The 22,144-nt window shown below is 45.0% G+C and overlaps 1 protein-coding gene across 4 annotated transcripts in view; it reads left to right on the top strand.

Moving 5' to 3' along the window:
- The window catches only part of Esr2 (estrogen receptor 2), a 58,315-nt gene extending 38,589 nt beyond the window's left edge, over nt 1–19,726 (top strand). For 3 of the 4 annotated variants that reach the window (XM_051147732.1, XM_051147751.1, XM_051147724.1), the window contains 5 exons: nt 1,791–1,929; nt 2,762–2,815; nt 8,879–9,012; nt 18,005–18,185; nt 19,410–19,726. In XM_051147732.1, coding sequence (XP_051003689.1) covers nt 1,791–1,929; nt 2,762–2,815; nt 8,879–9,012; nt 18,005–18,185; nt 19,410–19,596 — 695 coding nt within the window. In that variant the 3' untranslated portion in view covers nt 19,597–19,726. The remainder of the gene's footprint in view (nt 1–1,790; nt 1,930–2,761; nt 2,816–8,878; nt 9,013–18,004; nt 18,186–19,409) is intronic. The other variant, XM_051147742.1, reaches the window with a different exon arrangement.
- Nucleotides 19,727–22,144: the final 2,418 nt, after the last annotated feature.

Raw genomic sequence — 22,144 nt, 5'->3', positions numbered from 1 at the left:
ATTTCGTTTTGTCTGTCGTTTCCCGGAGAAGAAAAACACCAATGCACTTTCCTCTACTTTTTATTTCAAGTGTTTTCCAAACACCATTTGCAGGATCTCCCAGAAAGAATGGAGATAAGATCACTAACTACAGAAACCTATTTGCCACGCCCCCTCCCCCATTGGTCTTTTTTCAAGCCTGGTGTTTTGAAAGATTTGCGTGTGTCTTACATATGACTGTGAATGAGACTGGAAAGTGTACACATATCAGGAACCTGAGCATAAGCATGTGGCACTGGAAGGGACTTGCCCATCGGTGTGTGGTGTGTATATGTGCATGTGTGTCTGCATGTACCTCGGTGTGTGTCTAGAGGCCAGGGCTTGACACTGGTACCTTTCTCAATTGCTTGCCACCTTATATTTTGGTACAAGCTTTCTCCGTGATCTCGGAGTTCACTGATTGGCTAGATTGACCAAGAGAGCTTTCTGTCTCTTCCTCCTTGGTGTTGGCATTATGGGTGCCCACTAAGTAGGTCCTGAGGATCAAACTCAGGTCCTCAGAATTATCTGGCAAGCACTTTCCTGACTGAGCCCTTCTCCCCAGCTTTGGCTCTGCCCATCTTTACATGCATGCCCCATTCACTTCTCCGTAGTGCACATGTTCAGGACTGTGATCCAAAGGCTTGAACATGTGTGGCCTTACACAGTAATGACACTGGTGAGATATTTATAAGAGATCTTAAATGTAGGAAATTCTCAGAAGGAGGCAAGTATGCTTGACAAGAGATTAACTTACTGGGGGGGGGGTTGGGGGTTTGGGGAGTTGGGGGATAGGGATGTCATTTAGTGGTAGAGCCTAGCATGCTCAAGACCCTGGCTTTGCTCCCTAGCATGTGCGTGCGCGCGTGCACACACACACACACACACACACACACACACACACACACACACACACACACACGCGTGCACACACGCACACAGTTACTACTTAAGAAGGGACTAAGCTGATATTCAAAACCAGAATCCATTTCACTCCAAGGCTGAGCCTTTGACTACTGTGTTTATGTTTTGCAGCCCCCTTTTATTGTGCATTATGGGAGAAGTTCCTATGTCCTCTGTTTTGTGCTAAAGGCATTCACTACCCTAGTGATTCTGTGTTTCTTTCCAGTTCTGTGGCTCATTTATGCCATCAGAGTATCAGCTGCTTTGGCTGTTGTCTTTACTCTTTGGGATAGACTTGCCTAGAGACAGCATCCTTACCCAGAACAGTTCTAATACAGCACAGGAAAGGTTACACAATCGAAAAGGCTGTTTTAGTGGAAGCCTTGGCTTTCTGCAGGGGTTGGCACTACTCTTTGCTTGCCTTCCAGCCCCAGTCAACTAGGCTCTACCTACCCCACCCATCCACCCTCCAGGCCATGGACCAGGACAGACAAGCAGCTCCTGATTGACAGCTGAGCTTTGGCTTCCTCATCAGGGCCCAGGAATGACTAGGACAGTGCAGCCATAACTAGCAAGACTCAGTTCTGCCTTTTGGGTCCTTCCTAGCATCTGGCTCAGGGGAGCCAATGGTTCTTGAGAAATAATAAACAGAATTTGCTTGTTTTCTGAAGGAGTTGGGGGCTGGAAATCATAAATTTCACAGCTGAGGTCCCTTTAACCAACATTTAATCACCTCTTTGAAACACGGATTAATTCCATCCCTGTGGTATTTAGGTTTCCTTAGTGTTTAATAACTTGCCATTCTGTCTTGACAGAAATGGGTTGTTGATGGGGAGGGAGGTGTGTTTAATGGACTCCTGTTTTCCCAGGCTTTGTGGAGCTCAGCCTGCTGGACCAAGTCCGGCTCTTAGAAAGCTGTTGGATGGAGGTGCTAATGGTGGGACTGATGTGGCGCTCGATCGACCACCCTGGCAAGCTCATCTTTGCTCCAGACCTCGTTCTGGACAGGTGAGAAAAAAAAAAAAAACTTTGTATTTCATCTCTGATCTGTTTGACTAAGCAAAGTGAGTGGGAACGAAATCTTAGGTGCTATAATTAAATTCTCATGCCTGAAAGGGCAGTTAGAGGCTAATAACACCATCCACTCCTTCATGGGGTCAAGAACACAAGAAGAGGGTGTGGGTCCCAGGATTCATTTTCCATGATGAGTATTAACCAGTACTGCATCAAGTTCCACAAGCCTGGGCTACTGAGAACACAGTCAACATAACATAGATTTTTTTTCATTAAAAATTCTGTTCTCACACTATATTCCTAAGTTGCTGCAGCTGAGTGACCAGTTACATCTCTGGACAGGTGATAAAATTCTCTTGACCCTTCCAAATTTATTTTCATGTGCTATAGCTTTAATGTGAAGAGTACCATTTATCTGTAATAGCAGTTTTGGAACAGGTGGTGGGAGGGCTTTTTATTAAGGCCAAGTGAGAGTTCACAGACACTGGGATGTGACCGTGCTGATGCCACAAAGTGGGTTGCACTTGGCTTTTTTTTTTCTTCTTCTTCTTTTTTTAAAGATGGCACGGAGCAGGTACTAAACTAGGATTTAGTCGCACTGTTCATGGAAGATAAACTGGGATATCCAACAACAGTTGAGCTTTGTCATAGGAAGAATGGAAAACTTTTGGCGTAGCTTTGAGTGGTTTGAGAAATCTCCATTGGAAAAAGTAGTAATGTTAAATGGTCAGCGCATTAGACTGTGCACAGAGCAGGAGGATGCCTGGTGCTGTGAACCTGAAGTGCCTGCCCCAACTCTTGCATCATAACCCTGTTACCACTTTAGGTCATCAGAAGACCCTCACTGGCACGTTGCGCAGATGAAGAGCGCTGTCCCAAGGTATCAGCATCCATTCTGCCTGTTGTCATGGATGGCATTGACAAAGAGCACTGTTCTGAGTAATGGCGGTGTTCTGGTGGCGAGCAAAATCCTGTGGGAAGAGCTGAAGCCTGAGATGTGGCTTGAGCAGGAGTAAAACCCAGGTGGTGGACACAGGTGGTGGACACAGGTGGTGGACACAAAGAAAGGGAGGCTCTGGAAGCCAGAGCAGTGGGGCAGGTACCAGACCCCCTCAGTGACCATCCAAATGGCTAACTTAGTAGCTGGTGGGTGCCAGGGACTCTCTGAAGCACTTGATGTGTGTCGCCTTGCTTAGTCTTTCCCAAAGCCCTTTGGGAGGAAACAGCGGTTGTCATCCCAGTTCTTCGTAGTGTTAAGAAAATGGGAAGTGAAGCGATTGACCTACAGCTGCAGTAAGTGATGGAGTTAGACGTGGGATTCTGGTTCTAACGTCCACACAGTTAGCACATCCTCCCCTCCCCGGGGGCGGGGGGGGGGGGAGCGGGGAAGAGAATGGGAAGGGAAAAAGGGAGGCAAAAGGCTACTTGATTTCATGATTTATTTTGTCTTAGAACACAGCCCTGGGACCTGCTCTGTTTTTACCCACTTCAGAAACACGCTCCTACTGTCACCGCAGGGTTGTCGGTCAAACTAAAAGGCCAAATACCCAGCCGGGCCGTCCCCCATTCATTCCTTCTGCTTCACAGGCACACATACAGTGACATAGACACGTAACCCCACTGCGTTAGTTGTCTCACCCACTGGTGGCTGCTGGGATTTAAATTATTTCACTTTTTGTTTCGGTGTCTAGGTGATGCCAAATGTAGCATGTCAGTAACCGAGTCTTGGTGGAGAACATGTTCGGGAATCAATTTACTCCTCTTCCTCTCTCTGGGCTCTTTAACCCCTAGAGGAATATGTGTATGTGTTGCTGTAAGGAACCCCAGAACCCCAAGCCTCATAAGTATCATGCCCTTTAGACCAGCTAATAAAAGAAACGGAGAACTGGGTGTGGCCACGTGTGTCCGCAGTCTGTGCAGCACGCTGAGGCAAAGAAACCCTGATCCAAGAAGCTTTTCTTAAAAAATTGTTTTAGGAGATTCATCTTAGTCTTCATAAACATTTCAGTTGGCTTTGTCACGTAACTTTAGTATATGTCATTGATATTGAAAAGGAGGTTTTGGGAGTTGTGAGTGCATTTACGTAGAAAGGATAGGTTGTTGTTGTTTTTATTTATTTATTTATTTTGGAGTCCCTACTGGTGTTTATTTTATTTTTAGAACTACATTTATTTATTTATTTACTTATTTACTTATTTGCGTGGCGACCCATGTGCATGCCACAGCCTGTGTGTGGAAACTAGAGAACAACGTGAGAGAGCAGCTTCTCTCCTTCGAGCATGTGAGTCCTGGCGAACAGGCTTGTCAGGCTTGGTGACAGGCACCTTTACAGGTAAAGTCACCTCACCAGCCCATGCTTACCTTTCCTTGATAATTCCTTTTTTTAAATAAAAAAAAAAAAGTATATATACAAGTGTTTTACCCGCATGAGCTTCTGTGCACCATGTGCATGCCAGAAGGGGCATCAGATCTCCTGGGACTAGAGTTACAGATGGTTGTGAGCTACTATGAAGGTGCTGGGAATTGAACCTGGGTCCTCAGGAAGAGAAGCCAGTGTTCTTTAAAGCCATCTATCTAAGCCGGGGCGTGGTGACGCACGCCTTTAGTCCCAGCACTCGGGAGGCAGAGGCAGGTGGATCGCTATGAGCTTGAGGCCAGCCTGGTCTACAAAGTGAGTCCAGAACAGCCAGGGCTTCACAAAGAAACCCTGTCTTGAAAAACCAAAAGATTAAAATAAAATAAAAGCCCTCTATCTAGTCTACTCTTAAATATTACGGTTAGGACTAGAAGGGTAGTTCAGTGGTTGGATGCTTGTCTAGTGTGCATGGGGCTTTCAAATTTGACAGCATGACAAAACAAAACAAAATTAAATTCAAAACATAGTATTGTCTTTAACACATTAACTTTGTGAAGTCTAGAATTTCAAGTCTAAGGGACAATACATCTCTCATAAGTAATTATATCTTTAAGTTAGGTGTGGTGACACATGCCTGTAATTTCAACCTCTGGAAAGCAAAGGCAGGAGGTCAGGAGTTAAAGGTCAGCCTTAGCTATGTAGTGAGCTTGAGGCCAGCCTCATCTACCTGAGACACCGTCTCTCTCTCTCTCCCTTTCCTCTTTCTATCTCTACACACACACACACACACATACACACACACACACACCACATTTTAATGTAATAGGCACAATCCTTTTTGAATAAAGAATTGCTATTTTAAAAAATCAGGGAAAGAGGTTCTGTTATAAATGTTAGAAACTTTTCTTGCAAAGTGGATAAATACTTTCACAGCACTTGAAAAGCACCTCTCTTATTGGATTGTCCTGTGTGAATTCCCTCACGTGGTATCTCACATGAGTATACTGAGCACTTGTTTTGTTTTTTGCTTACTGTGGTGCTGGGTATGAAACTGAGAGCCTCATGCTTGCTAAGCAGACACTGAGTCAAGCCCCCTACCTGGGCCGTTTGTTCTTATTGAGGTTTCTACAGAAAAACGAAACAAAACAAAAAACCTTGAATGTACTGAGAATGAAAGGAAAACCTAGTGATTTGGGCTTATTTGTAAGCTCTTTTGGCATTCAGCAGATCATACGAAGATCTGCTTTAAAACCTGAGCTTCTATTTGCCCCCAAAATGCATATGTGACTGGCAAGATGGCTCAGTGGGTAGAGCTTTTCATCAAGACTGATGACCTGAGCTTGATCCCTGAGACCCACATGGTGAAAGGAGAGAACTGATTCTGCAAAAATAGTCTGACCTCTAAGTGTGCATGTGTTCACACACACACACACACACACACACACACACACACACACACACACACAAATGCATACTGAGACCTCTTTGTGTCAGCATCAACAGGAGACTGGACTGTGGCCTGGGACCCCACTGTGGGCACTGTTGGGGCTCCTGGGACCCTGTGGTTTTGAAGGTCCTTATGGACTGCATTTGCATGCAGTGTTGATATGCTCAGTGCCCTTGAAGACCATAGGGTTTTACTCGTAAATTTCAATTTACCCGTTTAGTGAAGTGATTTCGTTTTAGTTAAACATTTATGAAGCCTTTCCTATATGCTAAGCCATAATTGGGCCCCTTATAGAAATTTGGTCCAGTTGTCACACCTACAGAGACCACTCAATATTTCATTGGTGTATCAAACAGGATTTTTTTTTTAATGATAAGGTAATCAAGTAAGTTATTCCACATGCACTCGCTAACTTAATCTTTATTTGGCACTGGCTCAAAGCATACTTCTATAAATAGGTTGATTTGACTGATGCTTTCTAACCCTCCAATTACAGTGCCTCTGCCTTTAACCCTTATTTCTCAATCCTGTCCTAACCCTCTTATTCATAACTCAGTTTCAGTCCCCAATGAATGGCGTGGATCGCATCCGTTTGCGAACGCCCCTCTTCACTTTGTTCTGCAGGACTCATCTCAAAGCGGAAGGTTATTACGAGCCGCTTAGGAGGTGTACATTATGTCCCGCCTACGTGGCTCATTTATTTTCTAAAAATGTATTTGGTTTCTATAGCCTGTGATGTCATTGAAAAAACTTGAAGCCTGCGTGGAATGAACTGGCTGCTTACACCCACCCCACCCCCACCCCGCTGAAAAGGCAACAGCTGGGCCTGGTTCTTTAGGATTATTTAGACTGGAACTTTTTCTGTGAGGCACACGTGTGGAGGGAGCACTCGCAGGTGCAGTGTTTGTTGTGGCTTCAGATGCCCCCAAACCTAAACAACTCAGTTTTGGAATATTAATTTTATTATAATGAACTGTTTTCAATAAGGAAATGGGGGGAGAGTGTTAAACCTGATATTTAAGGGCTTTTCTTTGGCATGGGTGGCAACTTCTGGAAAATAAGATTGATTTCAGCTGAGTTGATTTTGTGTGGGGGGGGAGGGAATGTGTGCGTGTGTGTGTATGTTATACAATTGTGCATAGTTCTACCTGAGTTTGAATTTTACAGAAGAATAAGGAGTCAAACTATTAAACCATCAATGCACATTGGGGCATGGTGACCCACACCTATACTAATCCAGGGAAGGTGGAGACAGGAGGGTCACCAATTTGAAGCTAGCCTGTGCTACATGGTTGGACTCTGTCTTTAAAAAAAAAAAAAAAAAAAAAAAAAAGCAAAATAAGCAGAACAAACTGAAAACATCGGCTCAAGGGCCAGTGCTCAGCATGGGCTTGTTGGTGATGCTTCAGGTGGGCTTCTCTGGGTCTAAAACACCTTGAAGCTCAGCACTTGTAGTTCCAAGCAAGGGTCCTGCACTAGGCTGCTGGTGTGAGGATTTGGCCTGAGGGAAATGCGGAACACAGACAGTTCCTCTCCACTTGCTGTGTTCAGGGCTTCTGCCACCCTCACAGGGCTCAGAGCTAAGGAGATTTAGGGAGGTGTGAAGATGGGGTGTGTGGCCTAGAAGGGTTTGTGTACCTTTTAGCACTCTTCGCCCAGGGCTCCGATTTTCGGAGGTGTGTTTTTGTTTTTGTTTTTGTTGTCGTTTATTTGTTTTTGAACCCGTGAATGACTTCTAGGGGGCACTGGTGTCCTGTCACTTAACTTCACACTTGCAGTAAGATGCCACTATTTCCCGAAGTTCCTATGCTGATCAGCCAAAGGGAGCAGTTGCGTGCTTGCGGCTGGCTGTGTGTGGGTGAGTCTGCGCGAGCCCTGAGTGCTGCGGGATGCAGGGTCCTGACGAGCTGCTGTCCCACCTGAGCACCTAACAGGCAAGGCTGGTGGTGTCAGTTCAGATGACTTCTACAGAGGTCCTCTCGTGATGTCTCACGCTCACTAGAACTGACCTGGCTTAGGTGAGAGGAGGCAGGCACCTTCAACAAGAGATGAAAAGTAGACCCTGCGCACACCCATGGCCGCCACGGTGCCCTTTGCTGTGCGCTGCAGGCTTTCAGGAGCTTCCGGGAACTCTGCAACTGAAGAGAGCAGTTCTTGAGCGCAGTGAGGTTAATTCGTGCCTTGCTAGTGTGAATAGAAACCAGTGCTTCCCAGTTTGGGTATAACCATTTATTTTAAGGGTAGATGGAATAGTTCATTCCTATAGGAGGTTTGTCTGAAACCTTTGTTTAAAAACCAGCTTCAGGCTGGGTGGTGTGGCACACATCCGTAATTTCAGATTTCAGAAGTGGAGGTAGGGAGGCGAGGGGATGAAGGCAAGACCTTGTCTCAATAAAACAATGAAAAAAAAAAAGACAAAACAAAAACAACCAAAAACTTAAAAAAAAGAAAAAACCAAAACACGCAAAAACTCCGCTTCAGCAAGTCAAAGGGAAAAGTTGTCGCCTGCCCCCATGTCTGTCTTCTTTCCCTAACTAACCCACCTTCAATTATAATTTCTTTGTGTGTCATGTTTGCCTTCTTTAAATGTCATTTTAAATGTCTCTTGGTTCCTAAACCAGTTTCTAAATTCAGTCCTATGTATGAGGATGTAAAAGTTTGTTTTTCTTAAAATATTTGGTTCTGACAGTCTCCCTCTCATCATTTGCTGATGGGAGTGTGCACACTCCCTTTGTAATAAGCTGAGTCATTCCCAGCGAGGCCGGCTGGCTGCAGTGGTTTGTATATAAGCCACCGGAGTGGCAATTCCTTCAAGAATCTCTTATGTAAGGAGTAGAAAGAAACTTATAGCCCCAGTGCACACATTTGCCTGAAAATCTGTTTAAGAATTTTCAGGAAATTCCCCGTGTTAGTTTCCTCCAATGCCAAGGCTTTAACCCACAGCCTTGCGAATGCTAGGCAAGTGTTCTCCCATTGGGCCTGCACTGGTTTTCTTTACATGGGCACAGAGCTAGTGACTTCCTGCTGCTAAGTGTAGTCTTACTGGCACGCCAGTATAGTGAGGCGACAATGCACAAGATGAAACTTGAGATGATGCCTGATGCTGTGTGTCCCTTCAATTCCCAAATGCACTCTTGCAGGGATGAGGGCAAGTGCGTAGAAGGGATTCTGGAAATCTTTGACATGCTCCTGGCGACGACATCGAGGTTCCGTGAGCTAAAACTCCAGCACAAAGAGTACCTGTGTGTGAAGGCCATGATCCTCCTCAACTCCAGTGAGTAGCTACGCAGCTGGGCCGCGCTTTGCTGGGGAGAAAGGCTGTCAAACTGGTGGTGTGGTCAAGAGGACTGAAATTCTGTCTTATTTTAAAAAACAGAGAACGGGCCTCTGCTTTGACTTCTCCACTTTACCCAAGGTGCTTGCTGTGTTCGCGGCTCTTATGTTGTGTTTAGAGACTAGTGACAGAAGGTGTGCAAATGTGGGGCTTTTTAAAATGGTTTTTTTGAAACTGCTGATCAAATCCAGAGCTTTGCCCCTGCTAGGTTGAATGTGCTGACACTCTCAGATGTCCTCCTGGCCCCAACTTAGTATAATAATGAAAAGTTACTATAGAAAATGCAAAATATGAGTCCTGCTTTATGATAACACATTCGACTGATTTTTACATGGCTCTCTCTGTGGCTGTAAGAGCTCCCAAGTGCTTCCACCTAGATTTTGTCATCTCCCTGTGTGCTGGAAGAGGACACTACAGAGTAGCTCCGGGGAAAGCACGGGGCCCTATCAGACAGTGGTGGCGTCTGGAGTGCAAAGTGGGTTAGGCCTGGAAGAGGATGAGGAAGGAGGGCTGAAGGAGTCCAAAGGACCAGGGACTCTTTTTTTTTTTTTTTTTTTGAGACAGGGTTTCTCTGTGTAGCCTTGACTCATTTTGGACTCACAGTGATCTGCCTGCTTCTGTGCTGGGATTAAAGGCGTGTGCCACCACTCCCGGCACATACTATTACCTTTTACAAAGTAGTGACAGTGCTACTTTCCTCATGATTAAGGTGAAATCTATGCTGGAACTGTTTAGTCTCAGTTTCTTCCTTCCTTCCTTCCTTTCTTTTCTCTTTTCTTCTTCTTCTTCTTCTTCTTCTTCTTCTTCTTCTTCTTCTTCTTCTTCTTCTTCCTTTTTTTGGTTTTTCAAGACAGGGTTTCTAAGGCCAGTGTAGCCCTGACTGTCCTGGAGCTCATTCTGTAAACCAGGCCAGCCTTGAACTCAGAGATTTGCCTGCCTCTGCCTTCTGAGTGCTGGGATTAAAGGTGTGTGTCATCACCACCCTAGCCAGACATTTTAAACTTGCCTGTAGATGATGTCTCCACCAGTGTGTGCCCATGTCTTTCTGTGTTAAACAAGGAGATATTTGCTTGAAAAGTATGTTCCTAGTCCATCAGCGGAGGCCACCAAATGTCAGGCTTGTCATTCTTCCAGGAAGAATGTAGCGCCCTTTCAGGTCACTAAGTGCTCCTCAGAAATCAATCAAGACACTTTATGGTCTTTCTGTTTGGCATGGTTCTGTACAGCCAATAGGCATCTTCTGGATGTCAGATTATACTGTCCTCAGAGCTGCATGCCATGCCCTCTGTGTAGATGGGCAAGACGAGGCTCTTCTTCCTGTGGCATCAGATAAATCTGTCATTATAGGAGGTGTGGAGGGCTGTGCAGGCCTTCAAGTTTTATAGCTGGACAGATATGCATCTATTCTAACCTGACTATGCTGGCCTGACCTACCATTACCTGCCAACTAGTGTTGCCCTAGCTAATCCTGCTCCATCCATGTCCTCATGGTAACCTTCTCCTCTCTCTCCTGCTCTCGATCTGGGACCCCCTCCTCCCTGGGATCAGAAATCCCACCTTAACTCTCCTGCCCAACTATTGGCTGTTCAGCTCTTTATTGTAAAATCAGAGGAAATGGAGAACACTTTTTACATAACACTGAGCCATGAGATACTTCAATAATAATGCCAATGTCTAGACTGCAACCAGATATCTGGGTACAGAAATTAGAATACATTTGCATATACAGTGCACAAAACCGTTCCCCAACATCTCCCCCCTTTAGTCCAATAAAAAGACTTTCTCTTATATTAATACACTATATATAATAAGAACAATTAGAAAACTATCAGGTAAGAATTATATTCAATGTCCAGTCCATTTGTATTTGATAAACTTAGAGAAAGTGATCTATACTCTATTCTATCTTGGTGAGTTCAGAGTTTTGTACTTAAATCATTTTCTATCATAACTTGCATTTATCAACCTATAAATATCCTTTTAGACCTTAAAACATTTTCTTAAAATCCGTAAGCTTAATTGTGAGACTATAACTATCTAGTCTCCAACCCCATTGGAGACCTGAGAAGGATAAATATTACCTGAGTAGACAGACAGGGCAGAGCAAGCAGCTTCCGAAACTATAGAAATGACAGAGACTACTGGCTACTTGGATAGTCACTCAAGGTTTCTTTATAACATTGGGGCATCATCTTTAGCCTTGTGGCCCAGTATATGACAGACATTTTTGTGAAGCAGGAATTATGAAGGACTGCTTACCTTGTCTTGGCAATGCTTGGCAGCTGACTTCCCTGCATCCAGTTTGTCCAGTTTGAACAGCATGTTGTCTGCAGTTGAGACAAGGGCAGTGTTCTTTTCCAGTGGCTACTTGCCACATTCGAAGCAAACTCCAGATAGAGGTTCTTTGATAACCATCATCTTCTTTGAAGTAGGCTAGGGATGCTGCCAAGAGCTGACATGTCTTACTGTCAAAATCCTTTCCTAATAAAACATATTTAAATGCTATATATTCTGTAGGTCTCTGAGGTTTTTAAAGACCATCTATTTATCTATGGTATACCTGAAGAGGCAAATGGTGCTTGTTTCTAGCTATTTGCCATATGATTAATGTTGAAAACATCTTCAGGAGAGTAAATAAAGCTTACTTCTGTAATTTATTAAACTAAGAATTAACAAGACCACAAGTTTGATCGACTGACTATTAACTTACATTTCTTAAACTTGCATCATCTTAAACAATTTGTAAAAGCAGCTTTCAAGGACTAGAACTTCACATTACATTTTTAAGTGAGTTGCATAGGTACAATACCATAAACAAGAGCTGAAACATATACAGTATGTTGTAACAAAAATAATCTTAATTTTGTATCAATGCATGGAGATCCATACCAATGTAATATTTTTGGCTTGCTGGTACTCTTTAGTTTAAAAGTAGATTCAATAATATACCCTTTTATCCTGCCGTTCCTGTATTCTCCTTTCTTCTTTTCATCCCTTCTCCCCTCTTTTCCCTTTAACACTAGATGGAGAGAAAGAGGGATAGAGGAAAGAAAAAGAAAAAGAGAAAAAGATCCTTGAATCTAACTTACTTTTTACTTTATTTCCTCCCTGACTAAGACTATTAACAACTTGTGGTCAACTCCCCTTAAATGACAACAAACACCATTACCCACTGAATGACCCCCAAACCACCCACCCCATTTTTGGAGAATCAGGTATTGTTCTCTTAAAATTGCTTACTGCTGTCTTGGGGTAACATTTCTTTTAGGGGCCTTAAGAAAATTGGGAAAGTGCCCAAGTTCTGAGAGACCTAGCTATGTAATTTGCTGCCTAGTTTCTGTGTGATGGGAAAGTGCAGGGTTTAACTGAAGTCCTGGCTGGAACAGTCTGAGGCTGCATGATCTTAGATAGCCATTTAGAAGTTGTCCTGGATGCAGATTTTTGAGGAAACAGCTATTGATGCAGTTTGTGAAGTTGGATTATCTGCCTACTTGTCTTTGGTGTCTGGTCCTTTTAACACATGTATAGAATGTGCAGTGTACAACTTAACTAAAGATTATTCTCTACTTGGTTTTTTTTTTTTTTTTTTTTAGACAGGGTCTCTCTGTGTAGCCTTTGCTATTCTGGAACTCACTCTGTAGACCAGGTTGGCCTTGAACTCACAGAGATCTACTTGCCTCTGTCTCCCGCTAACTCCTAAGATTAAAGGCATGTGCCACCATCATCTTTTTTCCCCCTTCTTGTATAAGGAAGTTTATTTGGGGAAGGGGAAGGGAAGGGGAGTTAGGGCCTCCAGGAGGAGAGGTAGAGGCAGATGATTGGACATATAGACCAGCAGATGACTGATGGGAACAGAGCCATGAAGGCAGAAAAGGACGGAGAGAGAAATTGTGGGGAGAGATGGAAGTGAGGAGAGAGAGAGAGAGAGAGAGAGAGAAGAGAAGAGAAGAGAAGAGAAGAGGGGGAGGGAAAGAGTGGTTTCTTTATAAGTCGGTTTGGATTATATAACCAAACTGTAGTATTACTTTTCACCCATGCCATATGAAAGGATGGCTTTATAAGTCCTGAGGACTCTGTAGCCAACAAGATCTATTGGCTATGCAGACACATGTTTCAGCCAGTCTCAGCACTGTTCTCATGTAGAGGGATCAGCATTTCATGTTACATGTTTTGTTGTTTTTCTGGTTTCTTCCTTCATGTCTGCAGTCAAGATTTTCTGGAAATCTCCCCTGGTCAACTCTAATCTCTATTAACTTTAAAGAAATCCATAGCTTTTCTTCTCCTGTTGAAAGAAAGACAAAACCTCTTCCCCAACACAACATATTTCCTGCTTTCCATTCTGAAGTTAAGACATCTATATACTGATATAACTCAGCAGACCTTTTAAAAATCCATTTCTTTTTTTTTTGCAGTTGTGCTACTTGTCTCATTGACATTTTAAAATTTAAATTCAATAGTGCATTATTTAATCTATCTCTGGGAGATCCCATATCTCCCTTCTGTTCTATGAACGTTTCCTTAAAGTCCTGTTAGATCTCTCCATATTTGTTTGCCTTATAGGATTGTAAGAGATATCTGTAATATATTCTATGCCATAATGTCTAAAAAATTGTTGCATTTTGCTGGATACATATGCTAGACACATTAGCTCCAATCTGTAAAGGCATTTCCAAGATTGTCATCACTTCTAATAAACGTATAATCTCAGAATCAGCCTTTTCAGAACTCAAGGCAGAAATATACTAAATCTTAAGTATCTCTACAAAATGAAACAGGTTCAGGTTTCTAGAACAACATGTTCCAATGCAGAAGTAGTTTCATGAATTTTCTATAGTTATAGGACAAAAAGTTACAAATCCAGGTGTTCGCCAAGTACATGGGGACTGTAGTCCCTGTCCCTCAGGTGGAAGGCCGCGCAGTTACTGTGGGATATACTTGTGATGGTAGCAAGCGGAGCAGAGAGTCAAGGTCATTTCTTGCTATGTAGAGAATTTGAAATCAACTTCATAGGCCATACTCTGTGTTGAAAAGAGAGGTTTTGGGGGCTGGAGAGATGGTTCAGTGGTTAAGAACACTGGCTGTTCTTCCAAAGGACCCAGGTTCAATTCCCAGTTCCCACATGGCAGTTCACAACTATCTGTAACTCCAGTTCCCAGGGATCTGACACACCCTCACACAGATATACATGCAGGCAGAACACCAAAAAGTGAGGTATTTTATGATGAGCTTATCTTGTTAGCATAATGTATGGGGTCTCTCTATGTATCCCTGAGTATCATGAAACTTGCTATGTACACCAGGCTGGCTTCAGACTCAAGAATTCTACCTGTCTCTGCCTCCCAAGTACTGATACCAAAGGCGTACACCACCATGCCCAGTTTAGAATGCTCTACACTTAAAAAATAAAAGGTATGCTTTCCTCTGTATGTACTTAAAATATATATTAATATTTCAGTTATAGTCATGTGACTGGTTAAGAACATACAAAAATATGAACCTGTGTTAATCCAGTCTAGTTCTTTATATACATAAACGTGTCCTCTGGGTCAGGCAGTGTAGAAGGTGATGGGGATATGGTGACAAATGGGCAGGGTCTGTGCCCTCCAAGTGCTGCGTTGGCCTTGATGAGGGTGGGAGGGTGGCTGCGGGCATGTGAGGGAATACGACAGAAATCCTGCACACAGAGAAAAGAACTCAGGCCAGATGTAGGCTGGTGCTCGGGAGAATCTTCCAGAAGGAAGTTCATGACCAGGAAGACTTCCTACACACACACACACACACACACACACACACACACACACACACACACACACGAGAATGCACAGTGTGTCACTGGTGCAGAGAGTTAAAAGTGGGATTCAAGGTGAGGTGTGGGAACTGGGAACTGAGAGAGCAAGGGGAGGACCAGGGATGTAGTTCCACTGGTAGATGCTTGCCTACCACACACAAAGGCCTGGGTTCGGTCCCCAGTACTACCTAAACAGGGTGTGCTGGCTCAAGCCCTTATCACAGCACTAGGAAGATGGAGGCAGGAAGATCAGAAGTTCAAGGCCATCCTTAGCTATGTTCACAGTTTTCTGGGCTACATGCCACCATTTAAATGGGGGTGAGGTGTAGGCTTATTTTTAAATCTATTTTTATTTTGGTTTCTTATATCTCTCCCTTCTCCACCTAACTATCTTCCAACACCCCAACACCAGGTAGGGGTGAAAGAAGGTTAGTGGGGAGAGGGGGCGTAGTTTTAGCTGCTTTCCTGCTGTTCAGGGTCATCGGGTTCCCTGGGGCAAAAGTCCAAATCCTCATTTCAACAGCACCAACAGCAACCAAGAGCAACAGGAGGGAGCACCAGCAGCTGCCTTCTTTCTCAAAGCTCCCCAGGCTCTCTCTGGCAAAGACCACGCCCCCTCACAAGGCAGTTCCCAGCTGGCAAAGACCCTTTTGCCCTCGCACGCACGAGGCAGTTCTCAGCTACGGATAAACTTGTGCTGTCTCCATATCCCACACCTGGGATTAAAACAAAAACATGTTTACATATAAACCAAACTTCCACAACAGTGGGGTCAATGAGATGGGGGAGCAAGAAAAAGTTCCTGCTACCACTAAGCTTGACAACCTGAGACCCATGTTGGTGAAAAGGGGGAACTCCTGAAAATTGTCCTTTGACTTCCACACGTGTTATGTGCCACCCCACAACCAAAAAAAAAAAAAAAAAAAAAAAAAAGGAGTAAGAAGCAACTTGGGTCCTTCGATGTCTGCACCACACAGTAGGGATCGGCTGGCATGTCATTAAAGGAAGCCACTAAGAGATCCGGATTCTGGCTGCTTAGGAGCATTTTTTTATTTTTAAATTAATGATTGATGTGGGAAGACCTAGCCCACTGTGGGCGGTGCCAGCCCTGGGCAGGAGGTCTTGAGTGGTGTAAGAAAGCATGCTGAGCAAGCAATGGGGAGCAAGGCAGCGAGCACTACCACATGGCTTCTGCCTCCAGGTCCCTGCCTCCAGGTTCCTGCAGGTACTTCCCTTCTTCACAGAATGTATCCTGTAAGGTGAAGTTAACCCTTTACTCCTCAAAGTTGGTTTTGGCCAGTGTTTTATCACAGCCAAGTGAGAACCAAACTAGTGCTAAGATTAAAGATGTGTGCCACCGTGCCTGGCCAGCCCTTGGTTTCTTTTTCTTTTCTTTTTTTCTCTTTTATGTTTTTCATGACAGGGTCTCTCTGTGTAGCCCTAGCTGTAGCCCTGGAACTTGCTCTGTAAACCAGGCTAACATCAAACTCAACGACCTGCCTGCCTCTGCCTCCGGACTGCTGGGAATGAAGGTATGTACCACCAGCACCTGGCTTAGCACTTGCTTTCTTGATATGGCACCTTGTCGTTGCAAATTACCATTGTCTCCTCCAAGGGAAGTGAATTAGTTTATACTGAGCCCAATATGAATGTGCGATAAGCCCCAGAGCACAGGTTCGGGGTTCTAGAACTACATGTGGAAGTAGTTTCATGAAGTTTTTATAGTTACAGGACAAAAAGTTACAAAATCCAGGCGTTCGCCAAGTACATGGGGATGTGGGTTCAGTTCACAGGCTCTGGGCTCTCCCTGAACTCTCACCCTGTAGCCCCTGTCCCTCAGGTGGAAGGTGGATAGTCTGAAGGTGTGTTATGAGACACTACTGAGGGCCCCCAGGGATTGCAGAAAAGCGCTACACCTGAACCATCGTGCTACTACGCATCCCTTGCTATAGCTGACTTGAAACGAGTTAAACTCAGCTGCTTTGGTTAGACTGAAAATGTCAGTGGAAGCAGAAGGCAAGTCCTGACGAATGAATTCCGTGACTAACGGGGCACTAGCCATTCTCCATTCTCACTACATCATTCTCACTCCCTCACCACTTCTGCAGCACCCTTATTGATCTCATGCCTGTTTTCCCTTCTTACTTCGGAGTTAAAAGCCTGGAAGGAGGATTGTTTCAGGAGAGGGAGGGTTTGGGCTTATGTGGGCAGGAACCAGCTTCACCTGGGCTGCTCTTTGGTTATTTTGCAGCCCTTGTGAGTATCTCAGAAACCTGGGGCAGAGCAGGGCAGGGTAGCAGGACGTAAGGAGCAATGTTCCTGTAAATCTTGCTAAACCAGGAACTGCTGTGAGAGGAGCTGGGGAACTGGTTTAGTGCCAGAGAGCTACAATAGGTAAGACCCAACTCATGACTGGTGGTCTTTCTGCCCGAGCAGGGAGCCACAGATGTGAGACACTTTGGCCTGGGCAGGCATGGCCTCAGGGCCCTACTCTGGCTGTCTGAGGCACATGGAACAGTGAGGGAGCACAGAGTTTCATAGCATTGGTCACCAGTTTGTTTCTTAAATGCTGTGAGGAGGCCAGGTGAGGTGGTGCATGCCTGTAATCCCAGCACTCGGGAGGTAGAGGCAGGAGGATCTCTGAGTTCAAGGCCAGCCCGGTCTACAAAGGCAGTCCAAGGACAGCCAAGACTACACAGAGAAACTCTGTCTCAAAAATAAATAAATAAATAAAAAATCCTGTGAGGAGAAGTCTTCTGTGGGAATAAGTAGAATTAATCTCACCTGACCACCTTCACGTAGCCATTTGCTGCAGGTTGGAAACATAGAATTACTTAAAGTGCCTACTGTTTTGGCAAGAGCACAGATCTGACCTGGCGGGCGCCTTGAGGGATCATTTATCTATGCCGTATCCAGCCAGGAATCCCTTGCTGCTCAGTGATAAGGTTTTGCTCTCAAGGGAAGAACTTAGGGAGAGGTAGTCCCCATTTGTATTGGCTTGACCACGTGTGCACATGCAAGTTAGACTAGCTCTGGTCAACTTGCCTTCTCCCTGGGGAACCAGGCAGGCTTAACAGTTTGAGCACATGACCTCCGCTTCCTTTTCTCTGAGGAGTGACTTAGGGGCTCTCTTTCTTTGTCCAGGTATGTACCCCTTGGCTACAGCAAGCCAGGAGGCGGAGAGCAGCCGGAAGCTGACACACCTATTGAACGCAGTGACAGATGCCTTGGTCTGGGTGATTGCAAAGAGTGGCATTTCCTCCCAGCAGCAGTCAGTTCGTCTGGCTAACCTACTGATGCTTCTTTCCCATGTCAGGCACATCAGGTACAGACCCTCGGGAAGCTGCTCCAGTCGGGTGTGGGCAAGGCATGTGCTCAGAGCTTTGGGGGAAATGCATGCAAGTTTGCAGTGGATATGGTAAACTTTTCAACTTTAACAAAAAAGATGAACTTCTGAGGTGATCAGTGCACACACCTGCACCAAAGCTTGGCACATAGTAGGTGTTGAAATTGAGTGTCACATGGCACCTGATAGGATTTTTGTGGCAGCTGGTGGGACCCACCTAGGTATAGTTGCTAGTGTTTAGAATTTGTTTATGAAGCACTAAAACGGGCAGCTCTAAAATGAGTTGCCACCCTCCTTGACCAGCCAGGGCCATGGCCTGGACTTATTTTTTATTTTATTTTATTTTTGTAAGGATGGTAAGCCTGGCTCTCCTGGTTGTCCTTCAGCTGAAGACTGGGCATATGCCCCACATTGGCTGCCCTTTTGTTTCCATGGCATCAGGGTACCGAGGACAAGAACTAAGAGATCTTCCCAGGAGGTTCAGGAAGGAAGGCTGTGGCTGGAGCACAGTCCAGGCCAGGCAGTGCATGATGAACAGCGTGTGTTGTGATGGCTAGTGTTGGTACCGTGACGCTCAGTGGGTGGTGCTGCCCAGGAGGAGAGGAAGATGGAAGGGTAGTGCCCGCCTGACTAGGAAGCTGTAAGAGCTGTGGGGAAGGACAGTGTTTAGTGCAAGCATTTTAAAAGAAGAAAGCTTTCTTCCTGTTTCTTCTCTAATGAGCACTTGGCCCATGACCCTTTACAGAACACATACTATTTAGTCTTATGTGAGTTTGCCTAATTGCTTGAAGTTTATGTATAACCCCCAAACCAGTACACTCGACCCTTTTAAGGTCAAGCCAAGAATGGCAAAACCCAGCTGGCATGGTCAAGTAGCTAGGTGCTTCAGGTCTCGCCGGGGGAGAAGCCTATTTACAGTTACATTACTTAGAAGCAGGTTTTTAATGTTTTCGTGCTTTTTATGAGTGAGCTCGTGGTGCAGTGTTGGGTGGTGAGACAGGGGTCAAGAGGATATCACTTTTGCCCTTGAGTGTAGACAACTGAGGGAGCCGGATGCACAAGCTACAGAACAACGGGATGGGAGAGGAACAGGGAATGTGTGTGTTGGGGTGGCTGGCTTTGTGCAGGAGCTAACAGAGACTGTTTCAGCGTTCTCCTGGCTATCTGGAGGGAAGGATGCTTAGTGCCTTTTCCCCCCTATAGTAACAAGGGCATGGAACATCTGCTCAGCATGAAGTGCAGAAATGTGGTCCCGGTGTATGACCTGCTGCTGGAGATGCTGAACGCTCACACGCTTCGCGGGTACAAGTCCTCAGTCTCGGGGTCTGAGTGCAGCTCAGCAGAGGACAGTAAGAGCAAAGAGGGCTCCCAGATCCCACAGTCTCAGTGATGGCCGGGCCTGAGGCGGACAGCCTACAGAGATGGTCAAAGATGGGACTATGCCCCCTAGCAGCTGGGGCTCCGTCTTATGGCTGCCTTGGTCATGTACCCCCTTCCCCCACGTTTCACTTCCCAGGAGTGAGGGCAGGAGGTTGTGGTGTTCCTCGTACCAGGGCATACCTTTGACTGCAGAGTTCTAACGTGTAGGGCCTTAGAAGGCTCTCGAGGTAGCCTGTCTTCTCCCTTGCCCACTTGGAAAACATCTTAAAGGTTCTGGCATGAATGGTCAAAGTCTGTCTTGGAAGGATTGGCATTATAAGGGGGGAAATGCGATGGGACACACCTATAAGAGATGGACTGCAGCATTAACTGGGAGGCTGTAAAGTCAACCTTTGATGGTGTCTTCTGGACCACTTGATTGTAGGACTGAAAACCACACTGACAATCAACTTGTTTGACACCCCTACCTCACAGGTCTGTGAGGACTAATGACATGTTCTTGGTTATTCTCTCAAAGACCAGAGGGATAATGGTCCAGCTTAGACGTGAGCCTTGTTTCTCCTCCCAGATCCTTCTGGTTTATACCCATAGAGCCTGCTTAATGGGTCTGAGTGTGCCCACTGTCACGGATTATTATTGTTTTTGTTTTGTTTTGTTTTTTGGAGACAGGGTTTTCTCTGTGTAGCCTTGGATGCCCTGGACTAGCTTTGTAGACCAGGCTGGCCTCGAACTCACAGAGATCGCCTGCCTCTGCCTCCCGAGTGCTGGGATTAAAGGCGTGCGCCACCACGTCCGGCACGGATTATTATTTAAATCTCTTTCTAATACTGGGCTTTCTTGAAGCTATGTTGGTGTTTTCTTCCTCTGCATCCCCCCACGCTGCCCTCATGTGTATGCATACATGCATGCATTTATGAAAGGCCCCATTTTTGCAAAAGTGGAGTTTGTCCTATGAGTGCGAGACATAGCACACTGCTTCTTTTAGGCCTAGTGAATGCAGTTTTCATCTTGCACAGTAGAGGGGACAGCATCAGCTACCTACCCATGGGAGGCAGAGATGCTACAGGCTGTTTGTGCACATGATGGACTGTCCACTGTAAAGATCACACACACACACACACACCACACACACACCATACCACACACCACACACACACACCACACACACATACACCACACACACATACACCACACACACACACACACACACCACACCACACACACACCACACCACACCACACACAACACACACACTACACACCACACACACACACCACACACACATACACCACACACACATACACCACACACACACACACACACACCACACCACACACACTACACACCACACCACACCACACCACACACACACACACACACTACACACATATACCACACCACACCACATACACACAGAGTGCTTCAGGCTTACAGAATGCAGAGTGGATGGGCAAAGCACTTGAACACATCTTTTTTTTTTTTTTTTTTTTTTTTTACTTCTTCAAAAGAGTTATTTAGGGGTAATTATTTATAGCAAAAAAATTCTTCTATAACCTATAGGTCTCTTAAAACATTTTCCTGTCAGAACATTTGTGAGGTGGGTTGCATGAAGTAAAAACTTAGTAAGCTCATTAGCTGTTTCAAATGGAATATAATGGGAGCTGAGGAGAAAGCCCTTCCAAAATGGTGATTGTAATTCACGTTTTAGAAACTGGGCTTTCTTTCAGACACGTTTTTTTTTTTTTTTTTTTTAGGAACTTGGCAAATTTATAAAATGTGTAAGTAGGGAATTAAATGATCAGGGCAATTGGATATTTTAAAAGTAAAACCCATTAATACGGTATTAAGTATACTTTCCTTTAAAAAAAGGGTTTCTTCGGTCAGTACACCCTGTGTTTACTGAGTCATTCATTAGGAAGATTACACTTAATGAAAGAGAATTTGAATATATCTTAATTTTGCTATTGGTATGCTGTTGATAAGGCTGATGTCAGCAGCTGTCTCAGACACACCCAAACAACAGGCACAGGTGCTGGGGGTGTGGAGGCCATTTGAAATTATTAGCAGTTCAGTGCTATAGCCCGAGAGCACCACTGTGGAAAGCACTCCAGTATAGACAAAGGTCAGAGGTTGGAGGGCAGGAAGTGGGATGAAAAGGCAGCCTTGAAAAATATGTCAGTAAAAAAAAAAATTTTTTTTAAAAAAGCGTACCAGACAACAAAACAATTAGAATGTACTCCAAACTATGGTCTAATTAATACACAGTGAAGTTCTTGGTTGATGTTGGGTACCTAATACAGGTAGCGGTTTGAACTTGCGTAGCCCAGCACCCCTCTGTGCCAAGTCCTGTGTGTAGTTAGATAGGAGCATGCTCCAGTAGCCATTGCTTAGCCTTGAATTCTTGATCCTCCTGCAGGAGCCTGACAGGATTCCAGACCTGAGCCACCACACGGGCCAATCAGTGTTTAACACCAGTTCTCCTCCCTGCTGCTAGGGGGTGCTCATTTCACCGTGTTTGGTTCCATAGGTGGAGGATGCAACACTCTAGGCCATTTCTT

The sequence above is a fragment of the Acomys russatus genome, chromosome 1 (assembly GCF_903995435.1).
Source record: "Acomys russatus chromosome 1, mAcoRus1.1, whole genome shotgun sequence".
Lineage (NCBI taxonomy): Eukaryota > Metazoa > Chordata > Mammalia > Rodentia > Muridae > Acomys > Acomys russatus.
The sequence above is the reverse complement of the archived record's forward strand: the minus strand, read 5'-3'. Positions and strand labels throughout refer to the sequence as shown.